General features: G+C 43.7%; 1 protein-coding gene across 14 annotated transcripts in view; it reads right to left on the bottom strand.

The window, feature by feature from the left end:
- Window positions 1–13,611: 13,611 nt before the first annotated feature.
- Window positions 13,612–18,040, bottom strand: part of dtna (dystrobrevin, alpha) — a 468,481-nt gene continuing 464,052 nt past the window's right edge. For 13 of the 14 annotated variants that reach the window (XM_051929100.1, XM_051929099.1, XM_051929098.1 and 10 more), the window contains one exon: window positions 13,612–17,676. In XM_051929100.1, coding sequence (XP_051785060.1) covers window positions 17,491–17,676 — 186 coding nt within the window. In that variant the 3' untranslated portion in view covers window positions 13,612–17,490. The remainder of the gene's footprint in view (window positions 17,677–18,040) is intronic. The other variant, XM_051929104.1, reaches the window with a different exon arrangement.

Below are 18,040 nucleotides of genomic sequence, written 5' to 3'. Positions count from 1 at the left end.
AGTAAAATACACAACTGATGAATGAAACAGCCATTCTTGAGATGTGCTTATTCTCTTTATAGTCGTAAAGTACGAAGGTCCCAAAAATGCCCACTAGAGGTGGAAATCCTGTCACAAACCCCGGCTAGACACACAAGGGCCTCGGAGTCTTTCTAACGTAAAAGATTTATTCTTCACAATAAAAGTTTCCCAATCACAATAAAGCTCCGGGAGCACAAAGACAAAATGGAGTTGCCTGTAAGAAGAAGGCCATGCAAATCAAACAAGTCCCAGTGCAGACTCCAATAGTGCGGTCAGAGCACAGCGCGGAAGGTCAAAAAAAACCCCAGAAAATTACAAAACACATAAAATTCAGAAGAACTCAACTCTCCTCAAACTGCCAGGAACTGTGGGAGACCCTGCGGATTTACAGGGCCGAGTGCAGCTCCTGGCAGGTGGACCACCTAAAAGGGACATGGAACACAACACAGGCACAGAGAATACAGCGGATGCTTCACAAAAGTAACATTAATATAAATAAACGGCACAACAAAGAACAAGGAGGACATCATACAAGAGTCTGAACCTCCAGCCGGGGGAGGAACGCTGACATCCAAACTGTGAGGTGCCAACGCATTAGTGAGGCTTAACAGATTGGATTTGTGTCTCCAGGAGGGGCTCTGAATTCTTCTGCTTTGTATAAATGGCCCCTTGCCACCCGGCTGAAGGAGTGCACTTGGTGTCAGTGTCACCGGCGTAGCAATGGATTGTGCAAAACACAAGGGCCTGCGAGCTTGGGGGGCCCACTCGGGGCCATATAGATTTTTTTAAAAGTTTTAATAACTTAGCTAAAACAGTGGTTTCACTGTCCTGATGGAGTGGCTTCAACGTTCAACGTCTTGTTACCATCAACTCTGACCTCGATGGCTGACGACAAATTGTATGCACCAACATTTCACGGCCGTTTTACACTCAGTTGTTGTCATTGTGTGTGTTTTTAATCCATCCTGTCAGCCAAGTCGACTGTTTTTCGAAGTATCTGATGTGTTGCTGATAGATCATTGTGCACTGTTGTCTACTTCCAGTGACGTCTGCACGGCTTACATGTTACTGCTGACTACGCCAGCTGCATTTGAACGATCCCTCTCCAAGTTAACGCCATTCAAAAACGACCTCAGAAGCACCACGTCACAAACAGACTTAATGACTTGGCTGTACTCTCAATTGGAAACGAGCGCACCGGACAACTTGACGTGTCAAACATCGTTGAGACTTTTGTGCAACAGAAAACACACACGTTAAGGTACTAGTGATATCAGAAGTAATTTGATTTATGACTTGTCAGTCAGTTCCACTTTTGTAAGCTTTAACAGTTTAACAAATCTGTCATCTGTTGTATTGTGTCCCTTAGTATGGCTTACTGTGCAATAGTGTCACGACCGTGAGGATTTGTGAGCGCCACCACTTTATGATGTCCATTTTCTCAGAACTTGTGTAAAACGGGTCGATGGTGTAGTAATTTTCAACATCATCCACCCTCTGCTCCTTAGGGACAAGCTGACAGAGATGGGAGTAGATTCATACCTGGTGGCATGGATTGTGGACTATCTTAAAGACAGACCTCAGTACGTGCGTCTCGGGAACTGCAGGTCTGACATTGTGGTCAGCAACACAGGAGCACTGCAGGGGACTGTACTTTCTCCGGTCCTGTTCAGCCTATATACATCGGACTTCCAATACAACTCGGAGTCCTGCCACGTGCTAAAGTTCGCTGATGACACTGCTATCGTGGGCTGCATCAGGAGTGGGCGGGAGGAGGAGTATAGAAACCTCATCAAGGACTTTGTTAAATGGTTTGACTCAAACCACCTACACCTGAACACCAGCAAAACCAAGGAGCTGGTGGTGGATTTTAGGAGACCCAGGCCCCTCATGGACCCCGTGATCATCAGAGGTGACTGTGTGCAGAGGGTGCAGACCTATAAATATCTGGGAGTGCAGCTGGATGATAAATTAGACTGGACTGCCAATACTGATGCTCTGTGTAAGAAAGGACAGAGCCGGTTATACTACCTTAGAAGGCTGGCGTCCTTCAACATCTGCAATAAGATGCTGCAGATGTTCTATCAGATGGTTGTGGCGAGCGCCCTCTTCTACACGGTGGTGTGCTGGGGAGGCAGCATTAAGAAGAAAGACGCCTCACGCCTGGACAAACTGGTGAGGAAGGCAGGCTCTATTGTTGGCATGGAGCTGGACAGTTTAACATCTGTGGCAGAGCGACGGGCGCTCAGCAGGCTCCTGTCAATTATGGAGAATCCACTGCATCCACTAAATAATGTCATCTCCAGACAGAAGAGCAGCTTCAGCGACACACTGCTGTTAATGTCCTGCTCCACTAACAGACTGAGGAGATCGTTCCTCCCCCAAACTATGCGACTCTTCAATTCCACCCAGGGGGGTAAACGTTAACATTATATAAAGTTATTGTCTGTCTGTATACCTGCATTGTTATCACTCTTTAATTTAATATTGTTTTTTATCAGTATGCTGCTGCTGGAGTATGTGAATTTCCCCTTGGGATTAATAAAGTATCTATCTATCTATCTATCTATCTATCTATCTATCTATCTATCTATCTATCTATCTATCTATCTATCTATCTATCTATCTATCTATCTATCTAATATCCTTTCAACCGGTGTTGTCAATTTAATTTGTTACGGACTGACATGGCTTCATTTTATAGCACAGAACACTTTCTACTTTCTGTCTTACTTTACATTTTAATCATCTTCTTTCACAAAGTTGCCTTGGAAAAGTAAGCGGGTCCACATCTCTCTATTATAAAAAAAAAAACTTGGGACGAGACTGCGTCGAGACGTGATCTTTTGAAGAGAGACACTTTCACGTCCTGCGAGACTGGCAGGTCACGTCATACTTACAACCTTTGGAAGCAAGAACAGCGAAAAGACATCGAATAGTGTTTGAGGATGTCTGGGGGAAAAGAGAGACAAGGCAGTGACTTTAAAACGTTCGAAGTGCCGCACGAAATGCAGATCACGCCGCACAGGAGCAGCAGCAAGCCAGCAGCTGATCGAGCAAAGAGGAGGTAAAAAAAACCAAAACACAACTGTTATCAGCTTCCCGTTGTTTCACCGTTAAAGAGGGGGTTCGGAGGAGCGACCGCGTCTTCTTGGGGTGCGTTTGGCCCCCCTGCTTCACAACAATGTGTAGCCCCCATATATTATTGTACTACTACTACTCAACACTCCCACATCCCATTCTCACAATTTCTTTTATTTTTGCTAAGTTACAGCGGCTGTAATAAAGCGATTATTACAGCTTTATTGTACAGTAATAAAGTTATTACAAATTTCATTTAGAGAGCTGGTTTGTTTGTGCCCAGCCAGCCCCTAGGATTTTGTTATGCTGGACAGGAGGGCACTTCACACGGCTCAGCGTGTTGTGATTTGTTTGGGGGGGGGGGGGGGTCCTCAGTATTATATTTTGTTTTATTATGCTGTTTGTGACTTCTGCAGCTTGGAACCAATTTAAGTGCTTCCATTTGATGCTTCGTTTCAAGAAAAAAAAATGAAATTGTAAGTATAAAATCTTATTATCAGCCTGTTCACTACACCGCATGTACTCATTTGTCGCTTTACAGTTACTGGAGTGTCACACTTTAACTGTTTCACTGCTGTTCGATTACATTTTATCGGACCCAAAAACAAAACACTGTCATGTCGAATCAGAGTTGAGAAGCCCAACAAGCCCCCAACCCCCCCCACTGCCACTGAACTCTGAGCAGCTTTGTTTATTCGGCCGTCTGCTGACTCCTCTTCATGATGGCGCCTCTATATAGAATTTGAATGGGTGATTATTTCCAGAATTTGTTATCATTTACGCATCTGCCTTTGCCGTTTGTTTAAATCGTCTGCTCGCTATCTTCGTGTTTTACATGCCCAATAAATTCCCACTTTCGTCTTCCAGTGTGTTTTCTCTGTCCAAGATACCGAACGGTTCTCGCTTGTTTTCTCCACGTCTACAAGTCACAGTAAAGCAAAGACGTCATTTGAAAGAAGCGCTCAGCTCGCCGGCACTGCGTGAGGCTTTGGTGCCGCCTAGTGGTGCGCTCGAGAATTACAAGCGAGAAAGCAAACGAAAAGCGCTCTGCACCTTCTCTAGTCAGGGACTTCGATTTATTTTTGTATTGTCCATCCATTCGTTTTCTTACTTGATCGACGTGTCTCGGGTCCCCAGGGGGTTGCGCCTATCCTGGCAGCATATGGTGCGATGCTGGGGATGGTCGAGTTAATTCACGTCATTATACTCTAACGGACTCATTTCTTTTACGTATCTTAAGTAGTTAACTGTAATAATAATAATAATAATAATTCATTACATTTATATAGCGCTTTTCTCAGTACTTAAAGCGCTGTAATCTTCCCAAAGCCCTTATGAAGGTTTTGGGACAGAGTGTCTCTCATGAAACCGCCATTTGAGCAAATTAGCGGCCCAGCCAAGTAGAAGTGCGTTCTGTGAGGAGGAGGAAAGGCGGCTCGAGAATTTACGGGCACTTTGGCATTAGGCGGGTTGTGCCAGCAGTAGTTTACAGGCTCATTGTTAGACAGTTGAGATTTTTTTACTTCCTATAAACAATAATGTTTGTTGCACTTGTTATGATCTAATTTAACAAATCCATTAATAAAATAAAATAAAAAAACGAAAAAGCTTGGCGGCTTCTAAAAGCAAGTGAAACGCCAGAGCAGCTGTCTGAAATCCCCTCGAGGCGCAATTAACATTTTTTGCTTGCTGCCAGCCATCGCAACCTGGGATGACAAAGCGGAGAGAATCTTTGTTTGTGTTTGTCAATGGCGGAGAAACTCAAATCGAATCAAATCGCACCTTGTAACCCCAGCAAATGTCAAAGGCACGGCGAGAGAAGTCGAGCGACCACTTTGTATGTGCGGTGGTCCTGCGGGGGGTGGGCAGGGCTGGAGGCCGCTTTAAAAGGCTGCAGGTGCTTCTGTGATTATTAACTTATTAGGATTTTTATTGTTACAAATATTATTACTGCAAGAGAATTTCCTTTGTTTACAAAGTACAACGTTAGTTGTCACAAGTTTTGTGAGTCTTTTGAAACAGTTTAACAACTTGGACTTACATATAGTGGCCTGGGGGAGAGGGGGTGCACAAGGCATTATCTCCCCCAGGTCCCTAGATGGCAGCCCCCATGTGTTGCACTGGTGCCCTGGATACCTACAGAGGGCATCATGGGACTTGGAGTTTGCCAACTCAGCCCTGTTGGGGTCCGTGGGTGCTGCAGGGAATGGGGAGTCCTACTTCATGGGGCTTCTGCCTCACCCAGAAGTGCTTTTGGACCACGCTTATGGGACACCAGAAGTACTCCTGGGTGTTACTTCTGCCACTACTCTGGGAGCCTGAGTCAGGAGGAAGGAGGATGAAGACTGTGGATAGGAGTGGAGGAGGAATTGAATAGGAAGGAAAGAGAGAAGAAGAAGAAGAAGAAGACAGAATGGCCGTGTGCTGTATATTGCTGTGTGCTATTTCTGTGCTTTTTACTGTATTGTGGCTGTGGTGTGAGAAACTCTTACAGGGAAGGGTTTCCCACAATAAACACTCATTTATTCCTTTTATACTTTTATATATATATAATACACTACTGTGGCTGTCCATTTGTCTGTCCAGGATTTTAAATCACTTGTAGCTTGCAAACTGTTTGACCTGAAATTTGGTACACATATACTACGTGACGTCTACTATCCGCTTTCAGGGTGATGATCAACCTCCAAAGTTATTCCTTCTTTTATTTTTATTTTATTTTATTGTAGAAACAACTCTCGGCAGCAGCCAGCAGGGACGGCTGTGCGGTGCATGCGTACGGACATTGTTCTCATCCCTATCACCTTTGCCATCACTTCCCCTACCTCTTCATATCTTAAGTCACTCTTGAGGCAGATTGAAGACTTAAGTGCCAGCTTAAGTGAAAAATTAAGGAAAACGTACTAAGTAATTGCAACACAAACACTGACTTAATCAGTTTTAACACGAAAAGATGTTGATGAAAGAAGAGAAGCGGGCCGCTAGGGTGGAGAAAAGAAGATCTGCTGAGGAAGCAGCAAGTACATCGACCTCTGAGCAAACAAATGGTAAACTTACAGAGAAAGAGGATGAGAACTAGGAATGGTCAAGTCAAGTGTGCCGTTACTGGTGTGTGTGTGTGTATATATATATATATATATATATATATATATGTATATGTATATGTATATACAGTACTGTACAAAAGTTTTAGGCAGGTGTGGAAAAATGCTGTAAACAAAGAATGCTTTCAGAAATATAAATAATGATTGTTTATTGTTATCAATTCACAAAATGCAAAGTGAGCGAACAAAAGAAACATCTGAATCAAGTCAATATTTGGTGTTACTACCTTTTGCCTTCAAACCAGCATCAATTCTTATAGGTACACTTGCACAAAGTCAGGGATTTTGTAGGATTCTAGTCAGGTGTATGATCAACCAATTATACCAAACAGGTGCTAATGATCATCAATGTCACATGTAGGTTCAAACACAGTCATTAACTGAAACAGAAACAGCTGTGTAGGAGGCTTAAAACTGGGTGAGGAACAGCCAAACTCTGCTACCAAGGTGAGGTTGTGGAAGACAGTTTCATGTCATGGCAAGATTGAGCACAGCAACAAGACACAAGGTAGTTCTACTGCATCAGCAAGGTCTCTCCCAGACAAAGATTTCAACGCAGACTGAGGTTTCAAGATGTGCTGTTCAAGCTCTTTTGAAGAAGCACAAAGAAACGGGCAACATTGAGGATCGTAGACGCAGTGGTCAGCCAAGGAAACTTAGTGCAGCAGATGAAAGACACATCAAGCTTATTACCCTTCGAAATCAGAAGATGTCCAGCAGTGCCATCAGCTCAGAACTGGCAGAAACCAGTGGGACCCAGATACACCCATCTACTGTCCGGAGAAGTCTGGCCAGAAGTGGTCTTCATGGAAGAGTTGCAGCCAAAAAGCCATACCTCCGACGTGGAAACAAGGCCAAGCAACTCAAGTATGCACAAAAACATAGGAACTGGGGTACAGAAAAATGGCAGCAGGTGCTCTGGACCGATGAGTCAATATTTGAAATATTTAGCTGTAGCAGAAGGCAGTTTGTTCGTCAAAGGGCTGGAGAGCGGTACAATAATGAATGTCTGTAGGCAACAGTGAAGCATGGTGGAGGTTACTTGAACGTTTGGGGCTGCATTTCTGCAAATGGAGTTGGAGATTTGGTCAGGATTAATAGTGTCCTCAATGCTGAGAAATACAGGCAGATACTTATCCATCATGCAATACCATCAGGGAGGCGTATGATTGGCCCCAAATTTATTCTGCAGCAGGACAACGACCCCAAACATACAGCCAAAGTCATTAAGAACTATCTTCAGCGTAAAGAAGAACAAGAAGTCCTGGAAGTGAGGGTATGGCCCCCACAGAGCCCTGATCTCAACATCATCGAGTGTCTCTGGGATTACATGAAGAGACAGAAGGATCTGAGGAAGCCTACATCCACAGAAGATGTGTGGTTAGTTCTCCAAGATGTTTGGAACAACCTACCAGCCGAGTTCCTTCAAAAACTGCGTGCCAGTGTACCTAGAAGAATTGATGCTGTTTTGAAGGCAAAGGGTGGTCACACCAAATATTGATTTGATTTAGATTTCTCTTTTGTTCATTCACTGCATTTTGTTGATTGATGAAAATAAATAATTAACACTTCCATTTCTGAAAGGATTCTTTGTTTACAGCATTTTTCCACACCTGCCTAAAACTTTTGCACAGTACTGTATATTATATATATATGAACCCCCCAGCCACAACACAGTCCCAAACACAGCACTCAAAGTAGCACAAGCAAATCGCTTTCTCTTCCTCCACCACTCCTCCCTGGTGACCTCGCCCTCTTCCACCCGACTCTGGTCGCTGGCTCCCTTTTATCAGGTACCCAGAAGTGCTCCAGGTGTTTGATTGCCGACATCCAGCTGCACTTCCAGGTAAGGTAAAACCAGTGCCCAAAAGGGGCCAGCAGCTCCTGCTGCAGCACCCCCTGGCGGTGCCCGTGGAACCCAACAGGGCTGCACAAAACTCCAACCCCCATGAAGCCCTGGGGGAGTCCAAGGCACCGCTGCAATCCAGGGAGGCTGCCATCTATTGTCCAGGGGGAGATACTGGGTTTCCCACACTTGCCCCCCTGGTATATATGGTGCAGGGGCGTCCCGGCCAGCCATGGGCCCCAGCCATCCATCACTATATATATATATATATATATATATATATATATATATATATATACACACACAAACACATATACTGTACGTGAAACACAGAGTTTATACTTCCATTAAGTGCATGGTGCCATTCTTTTGAGTTAATAAATTTAATAAAGTTATTGAGTTAATAAAGCTGTTGTAATAATCAAAATCTGTTTGTCCACCCCTGTATTTATATACTATATATATATATATATATGTGTGTGTATGTATATCAATATATAGGGCAGTGCTGCTGCTGCCTTTCTGTAATGAGCCCCTCTGGTTTGTGTCCTGGTCCTCTCCATGTCTGTGTGGGTTTCCACCAACTGACCCAAGACATGCAGGTGAGGTGGCCTGGTGACATTAAAGTGGCGTTGGTGTGTGTTTGGTGGGTGTGTGTCTTTGTTTGCCCTGAGATTGTCTGGCGTCCTGTCCAGGGGTCTGTTCCTGCCTTGTGCCCCCCATGACTCTGGTCTGGATTAGGCAGGTTAGGATATGACATGTCATATACTGTATGTGTGTGTATATATGTTTGATGTGTGTATGTACAGCATGTATATTATATATATATATACACACACACACACTTTATTTATGTAAAATATACACATTTGTGAATATATCAAATATGGTCAAAGTGTGTCATCACTCCAATACTAATAAACATATAAAGCGCTTATTAAAAGTGCTCACATTTTATTGTCATATAACATTGAATCACATTGGATTGAATTTGGCTTTTTTTTAAACCCTCAGCAACGTAAAAAGACCCCGTTAATGTCAAAATGAAAACAGATCTGTGCAGAGTGGCCCAAATGGATCACAAATACAAAACACAAGATGATTAATCATGGAAGTGTGCATCTCCTTTAATGTGCCACCCCTCAGTCATCACGGGGGCAGCCAATTGGGTTTAGTCGTCCCAAATGAGTTCAGTGGAGACCACCTGAATGTGGAAGGTCCAGCTTGTGGTGGGCCACTGTGACAGCCTAACCTACACAATAAAGGCAAAGGGAACAGGCCAAGCAACTCAGTGAAATGGAGATGGAGGTAAGAAAATGTTCAAGTCACTGAATGTCCTTTGGGGTTCACTGAAATCAATTGTGAAGAAATAGAAAGAGTATGGCGGAGCTGTGAACGTACTTAGAGCAGGCCGGCCACAAAAACTGAGTGACCATGCAAGAAGAAGACTAGTGAGGGATGCCATTAGGGGATCTAGGAGAATTCTCAAGGAGTTACAAGCTACGGACTGGAGAGACTGCGTAGACAACTGCTGGATGGTTGCTTCACCAGTCGCAGCTTTATGAGAGAGAAGGCACCGGACCACTCAACTACAATTTGCCAGAAGGCATACAGGAGACCCTGAATTCAGCTGGAAGAAGGTTCTATGGACTGAAGAGACCAAAATTGAGCCGCTTAACCATCAGACCAAGAACCATTTTTAAACAGAGCACGTTACCAAAAAACTCATCATCCCCACCATGAAGCCTGGTGGTGGCCTCATCATGCGGCAGATCCTGGGAGGCTTGTGAAGGGAAACTGAATGAATGCAAAATGCAGGGAAATCCTGGCGGAAAACCCGATGCACTCTGCAAGAAACCTGAGCTTTGGGAGGAGATTTGTTTTCCAGCAAGACAACAACGCCAAGCATAAAGGCAAAGCCATGCAGGAATGTTCATATCCGAGTCCGAGTTGAGACGTTGTGGCTGGACGTGAAGAAGGCCGTTCGTTCCTGATCAGCATGCAGCCTGCCAGAGCTTGAGAAGAAGAAGAATGAGGAGAGACGTCAGTGAAGCTGATAGACAGAGGGAGGGCTGTGCACTCAACTCGAGGCTGTCATGGCCGACAAAGGTGCATGTCCTAAACACTGACTTAAAGAGAATGAATACTTACACATTCTCTTATTTTGTGTATTAGATTTCTAATAAATTCAAACCACTTTCAAAAGATCCTTAAGGGGTTATTTTCTGTTGATTATTGTCTAAAAAGCCCAATTAAATCCACAGTTCAGTGTGGCATACCAACAAAATGTGAAAGCTTCGAGTGTTTGGTGTCCTCGCTCGAGGCCCAGTATTACATGCGACCCTCCCATTTGTTAAAAAGGGCATCATGGTGAGTCCATCCGTCTCGATTGGGTTTCATGCATTTACAAGTCTCTGTTCACCAGATAGGCCAGCCCTTACATCTCTCTTTCAAACACGCAAAGACGTAGACATTCACTACACTGGGCATGCGGGCATCGAAAGATGAATCCTTGAAGGGCTGGTAACGCCACCGTCCATGGGATTTCTCCTAAACTCGAAGTGACCGGCGCACGTAGGCGGCATTCACACCGCGGACACAAATGGGTAAGAAACACAACAAGCACCTCGGTGTCCGCCGGTTTTCTTCTGTGAAGGGAGACCAGTCAGGGAAAGAGTCGCTGGAATGAGCAGAATCCAATGAGGGGAGACCCAAACAAGTCAGAGTGTGACGGAGTCTGCAGATTTGCCTGTCCTGTGTTTCTTGGCTCTGGAGAGCAATTTCAAAAGTCTCCGTTTTCAGGGGATTACAAACGCTGGTGAAGTGCAAATGAAAGGTGAAAACGGAGAAAGTGTTTTTAAATGAAAATGTACTGTAATAGTGTGGACGGGGCCCACATTTTATTAGTTACATTAATGGGATAGAAAATGCAGTTAGGCTGGATAAAGTAGATTTGGCGAACAACGGAATCTGATGATGCCGGCAGTGTGTGAAATTTGGACCTCCCTGGTTGTCGTGCTTGGCTGGAGAGCACATCATCAGCACACAGCTGCCGAGTTGCTGCCGTCTGATGAATTAACCCACTCAGTGGTTACATGAAGAGGGCGAATATGCACTTAAGTAATCTTTGAACCTCACCTTTGCATTCTAAGGTCAAGTCTACCTTTTCTCCTGCCTTTCTGAGGTCCCATTTGGTTTTCTTGTGTGCTTCTGACCGCCTGATCTTCACCTCGTTTTATGTCGGCTTGCTTGCTGGGGATTTACAATCCTTACCTTTCTGATTCCAGCTTTGTTGTGATTCTGTATCCGTCAGTGATTTGTATCCATCCCTCCTTAGAAGAGGCTCTTATTATTATTATTAATTCTTTACATTTATATAGCACTTTTCTCACTACTCAAAGCTCTTCAATGAGTGGGCAGCCACCACTAATGTGCAGCATCCACATGGATGATGCGACGGCAGCCATTTCTGCACCAGTATGCTCACCACACAGGAGCTGTTAGGTGGTGAAGGGGTGAGCGACAGAGCCAATTAAGAGTCAGGAGGTGATTAGGGGGCCACAATGACTAGGCCATGATGGGCAATTTAACCTGGACATCGGGATACCCAGGGACCATTAATGACCAGAGAGAGTCAGGACCTCGGGTTTATGTCTCATCTGAAGGATGGCACCATTTTTAGATCCACATTCAGACCACAGGGCAGGTGTCCCCTGCTGGCCTCACCAACACCTCTTCCAGCAGCAACCCAAACTTTTCCTATATGGTCTTACCATCCAAGTACTGGCCGGGCCTGAGCAGGCTTAACTTGAGGTAGATGACCCCTTCTGAAGTGCATGTAGTATGGCTGCGGTTGCTTCTTTTGTATAATATCCTTGGCCTCAAGGCTGCTCCACTCTCTCTCTCTCTCAGCCACTTTGTTTCAGAAGGGAGGATGTAGCACCTACTTGTCATTAACCTTTATATGTCCTCCGTCTAACAATGTGACCTCTGTTGCCTTCCTGCCCTACCCCATGGCTTCTCAAACCATTATATTGGAAGTAGAAGCGTTGTGGCCTTTCCATCAATTGTCTGCTTTCTCTTCCAGGATTGCTCTTCTCTCTACTTCATACTGAATGACATTTCAGCCTCCAAGTGACCTGTTGGTGACAAGCAGAATGACAGAAATATAGCTGAGTGGCTCTCAAGCGAGAGGTAAGATGTTGTGACCACTAGGGGACATAACAGCACTCAAACCCCCAGACACAACTTCACTGATACAGTCATGGGTTCAAATAAAATTGTTTAATGTTCACAAATACCTCCGATACTCCCACCGAAAGGTAAACAGAACTGATGTTGACTGTTCATTTATACTCCTTCCACACCACCCAGCAAGTTCTGTCCACCTCCACCCGACTCTCTCAGGAGGTGAGGTGGCCTCTATTTTATGATGGACCCAGAAGCCTTACGGTTCTACAGTAGCGCACTGTGGAAGCCCCCCAAAGTGGGAACAGTTTTACCCTACAGCTGGCCCTGGCAGCACCCATCACACTCAGTGGGGCTGCCTATTGGGACTGCAATTCCCTTTTTTATTGATTTGGTTTGAAGAAATAACATTCTGTACAAAAATGTCACACCTATCAACCCACACCTGAGAGAAGGAGAAGACAGCCAACAACAAAAACAAATCTTTAAAAGCAACAAAGATAGGAGAACGTCCTCCTCGCCAATATAAATGATTATTCTAATATTTGATTGATGAGATCCTGCCATATTTTAAAAACATTTTGAACAGATCTTCTAAGTGAGAATTTATTTTCTTCCAATTTCAAATAGAATATAACATCAGTTACCCACTGACTTAGAAAAGGTGGGCTGGGATTCTTGTAGTCTATGTGCTAGTAGTGTGGTATCGGCCATTACAGTCCTTTTGTCCTTCTCCACTTTAAGCCCCTCTGGGAGTCCACCAAACACAGCTGTTAGTGGGTTAGGAGGGATTGTGACACCAAGGCCATCTGAGAGGCACTCAAAGAGTTTTGTCCAGAATGTTTATTTGGTGCACACCCAATAGGACTACAATTCCCAGCATACCCCATGGGGGTATCAGCACAGGAGCGCTGCCACCTTGAGTATCGGGGGGCTGTACAATCTATGGCATTGTCTACTGATCCATCCGTGGCACCATCCCAGCAAGAACCTCAGTCCAATGCCCTCTCCAGATACGATGGACAGTAACTGAAGCCCCCTTAACTGAGCACCCAGCGGTGTCAGAGCAGTCACAGTACTGACCTGTGCCAAGCATTACCAAGAGTCAGACATGAACATCAAGTCTTTTCCGTCTCTGTGGCTTACATTCTGCCAGTGAGAATTCACAGCCATAGAGCCAAGAGGGTCCAAACGCTCTTACGCACTTTATAGGCGTATCCAGGCATTTTTCGAGACCCTCCTGTTAGTTCTGACAGCATGAAAACCCAATGAAATGAATAATCCAAAGGGGCAACTCCATACTTAACTCACGAAGGGACACAATTTATTAACAACCAAATCAAAGGTGACAAATAAGGAAAGCTTAACTACTTTTTTAAAAAATCATCTCTTTAATGGAGAAAGAATTCCATTCCAAAATACAGACACACACTTAAATATTTTAATCACTTCAAAATATAACATATCCCAGTGGTTTCCAACACACAAAAAACGATACTCAGCAACGATACAAAACAGACGTCAGTAGTTCTATTACAATACCGATGAATGATGTGAAATCCGTTGTTTTAGTGCGTCCACACTCAGAATAGGACCGCAGTCAAGTACAGCAGTAGCAATAAAACATTTTCTTACAGTTAGTCTTGGCGACTTGACCTTTTTACTTTTTTTTTTTACAATTTTTGGTTCAAAATACGGTGTCCTTAGCGATAAAGGGCACAGCAGATTTGTTTCTATTTACAGCCTCTTTCAGCTGATTTGAACCATTTATTACTAATAATGTATTTATACATATATATATTTTTTTTCATTATTTTTATAACTTAGCAACCAGGAGTTGCATTATTTACATGGCAACACTAAAGTGGTGATCTAACGGAAATGGCAGAAAACACATGAAATGAGCATTTTGTTTCTTCTTAGTAATTATTATTATGTTTATTATTATACTGCACTGCACTCCTCAGACCAGGACAGTGCATCACCCAAAATGGCCAAACACTGGCGCTGAATTTATAACAGGCAGCCACAGCCGCCCTGCCTTCAAAGCCCTGAGGGGTCTTCCTGCCCTGAGAATGGGCGCAAGTCTGTGCTTACAAAGACATTTCTGTGTTTCATGCAATATGAAAATACTTATTATTTTTTTTTTTCAACAAAGATCACACTGACATGTGCAGACAACAGTTTCCCATACAAATACTCTTTTCCTTTATTTATTATACAGTAAACAGCATTAAGCATCTTTCGAGCAGCTAAGTGTTTCAGTCAAGATCTGCTGGATTTTTACACGAGTGGCCGATTGGATTGGGTGGCAGACACTGCCATTTTGTAGTTGAGTTAGTATTAGGGCCGGGTGGAAGGTCCAGCGAAACAAGCCGTCCCTGTTCACATTCACTAAGCACGCCACCCCGCATGTTTTTGATATGTTTGGATTGTTTTTTGGCTCCATAATTTGAACCTTGGCTTTGATTCACGTCTGTTATTGTGCCTCAGTGCAGACTTTAGTTAGCTCAGTTGTTCATGACTCAAAAATTCTAACGATCAGTTAAGTTTTAAACTGACGAATGTGCTTGTCTGCTGGCTTATATGAACTCTGCTTTTAGGTTTTCAACAGCTGTAGCCCATTCAACGGGGTTTCTTCTTAACGTCAAACTTTAGTGGCCCACACACCCCACACTTTTTGTTTATCTGAATGAAATTAAAGCAAATGGCACTTGCGTTAGGTCTCGGTGAAACGCTTGTCCACACTGCACTTGCATATGTCACGTGGGCGAGCAGGAGGTGGAAGGCGAGTCACGTATGGCCAGGAGAGTATCGATGGACGGACAAATCTTCACAGTGTTCACATCACTGGCAGGGTTTGCCAGCCCAGAATATTGCCTGTACTATGAGAGTCTTTCTTGCCCTCCATCAATGGGATGGATCAATTCTGCACACAGATGTCTTCCAGCTGTTCGGGTCCGACAGCCCGAAGCACCCCAGCAATGACACTGTGCCTTTACCATGTTTATTTACAACAATAAAGCGATAACCCAGTTAGATCAGGGTGACTTCTCCTTCTACCGTTTCAGTCCTAAACGTATCCTAGTTGTTCTGAACACCACTCTTTAGCCCTTCAATTAAAGCTCCTGTTCTGCACAATTAGCGCGATTGTATTCTTATAATCTGGGACACTTCTGAAGCTCTAAAGTTAGCAGACTTCTGTTTCTTGTGTGTTCTGCCTCTGAAGGTTGTCCCAATTGTATGCCTGATGCAGACTTTCTCCTTTCTGAATGAGGACAACAGCTGCTTAAATTACTTATTGTAGACCCTTGCAGAAATGCCCATCTAATTTCGCAGAGCTAATCTAGTGGTGTCACGGGGGACATCATAACAACAGCTCTGTCCCAGTTGGGTTACTCACATTGGTTTGTCTTCACTTGACTACGAGGTGCACTTCATTCGCTTAATTGGGCCTAAGAGATGCACTGGAGCCCGTGTGGTTTAATTACGAGGCTCTAAACCCAGGGGCCTAAACAAAACCAAGGCAACAAAAACGTGTGGTTATAATTCGCCCTTTCAGACACGTCAAAGTTAAAGATGACAAACTCCTACTCAATCTGCAAGCTTATCATATAAAATTGAATGGACAATTTTAAACTGGGAAAAAAAACCCAGCGGCACTGATGCAATAGTTTCCAGCAGAGGTCAGCATTGTACAGGTAGTGAGACCCTCGCTGGCCTTTCTCCAAAGCCTCAACCCCCTAAAGCAGCGCTGGAGAAGCAGCAGGTACAGCTGGAGATGAAGGCTCTTCTTCTCCTCTTCTTTAGGGTTGCTTTGTAAACTGTGTCACCTTCGCCATTTATGTTCTTCTGCACTTTTTCAGCACACCTGCTTTCTCCTGAAGCTCCTGCATCTCACATTCACTTCCTCGACTAATGCAAGTCAAAATAACAGAGTGCGTTCTTAAATAAAGTGACATGAGGATAAAAAGTACGTCATTCTACGCTTCATGTCTTTGTGTGCCTCTTTAGTGCCTCCAAAGATCAATGATAAAAAGATCTTTTGTCTGGGTTTTATTTAGAATATATTGTCTCACCACAGTGCTGACAAACAGAATTGGACACTCAGTACAATCTTACAATCTCATTGTAAGTGTGCCACTCACACCGACAGACAAACCACATGATGATAAAAAAAGCCCAGCAAAATTAAAAATCCAAAGTAAATTCCCTAAAATGGCAGCAGGCCACCCTTCTCCTCCCTGCCACTTCATCTCAACGTTCCTAACTGCTCAGTAAATGCTGCCTGATAAAAGTCTTTTCACCTACACAAGCCTTTCACTCAACCTCTCGGGTTTCTCACATGCAGTGCACAAGTTGCCAGTCTGACAGAGAACACACCAAATAAATCAAAGTGGTATGGGAATGGCGGATTCGTAAGCTCACGTCTAAATGGCATGAGAACAGTTAGCCAAAGGTCTTGACACAACAAAACACAACCATTCACTTCATTCCAACATATCCATGCTTTCTTAAGAGGAACAAACAAAGATCATGTGACAGATAATGGAGGATTAAAAATAGCTTCTGTAGTGACTCCATTTGTATGGCACCTGTGGTGTATGTAAGTAGAAAGGCTCGACTCTGTGAAAGGTTTCTCAGTTCGGTTGAGTTTTTCCAAAGAAATATGAAAATCACAAAATGTACGTAATATACATACGTGTTTATGTGGCTACAAGTGAATTATACATGTATATACCGTATGTAAGATGTGGATTCATTCTAGGGAACAGGTAAAAGGACCCACTGATGGAAATATGAATTACATATGGCTGACTTCATCACAAATGAACAAAACGGTGAAAAAGCACAAAATCGCTCTCCGTGTCAATGAATCCACGCAAGCCAAATGAAACTTTTTTTTTTTCTGCTGATGTATGCTGTTTTACTCGTTCTTTAAAATTCATGATCATGTTTATAACCCATCTTTTGGGTGAGTTTTACCACAAAAAAAGATAAAGCAATAACCAAAATCCTACATAATCAACATCAACGATAAAAATGAAACTCTGCTAGTTTAAATGTCATCATCATTACTACGAACGTTAATCACACATTGGTGTGCAATGCACATCAGCAGCCTGACTGGCACTGGTTTGGTCAGCCCTGTTAGTTCCAATAAAATGAATATGCTGCTGTTTAGAAAAAAAAAACCTTCAAACAAAAAATGAGCATGTAAATCATAAAACACACATTTAACTACAATCTTCAAACAGTTACAAAACTCTCATTCTCAGGATGGCTGCAGGATTTTTTTTTTTTCATGAGACGTTTCATATGTTCATTCCATTCTTCATTTTGGACCAGTAGGCCTTCCTCATCGTCCGTCCGGACGCAGCTGTCATCATCGTCGGTTCTCGCGTAGCTCTCGTCGTCTGTTTGGCCGTGGCTCACCTGCAGAGATTTTGACAGGAGTGAACTCACAAGTTAACGTTTGCTGTCCTCACACTCCTGGACTGAGCTCAGTCACTCCACTCACACACAGCATGGCGTTACAACCTCCACAATGATTAAAACACAAGTGGGTGGTCACAGATAACTGAATGAGAGGGCGGCTGAAAGACAGACTGTTAACATGGCCACTGACTTGTAGTTGATGACATGACTGTGTTACTGATGGAAATCTGTCTGCCCATCCATCCACTTTCTAAACCCATGCATTCCATTTGCAGGGGGCTGGAGGTTATGCCAGCAGTGTTTGGTGCAAGTCAGAAACTGACTTGAGATGGAGCACCAGTATGGAAAAAGGATGCCAACT

Source organism: Erpetoichthys calabaricus, chromosome 6 (assembly GCF_900747795.2).
Source record: "Erpetoichthys calabaricus chromosome 6, fErpCal1.3, whole genome shotgun sequence".
NCBI classification, from domain to species: Eukaryota; Metazoa; Chordata; class Cladistia; order Polypteriformes; family Polypteridae; genus Erpetoichthys; species Erpetoichthys calabaricus.
The sequence above is the reverse complement of the archived record's forward strand: the minus strand, read 5'-3'. Positions and strand labels throughout refer to the sequence as shown.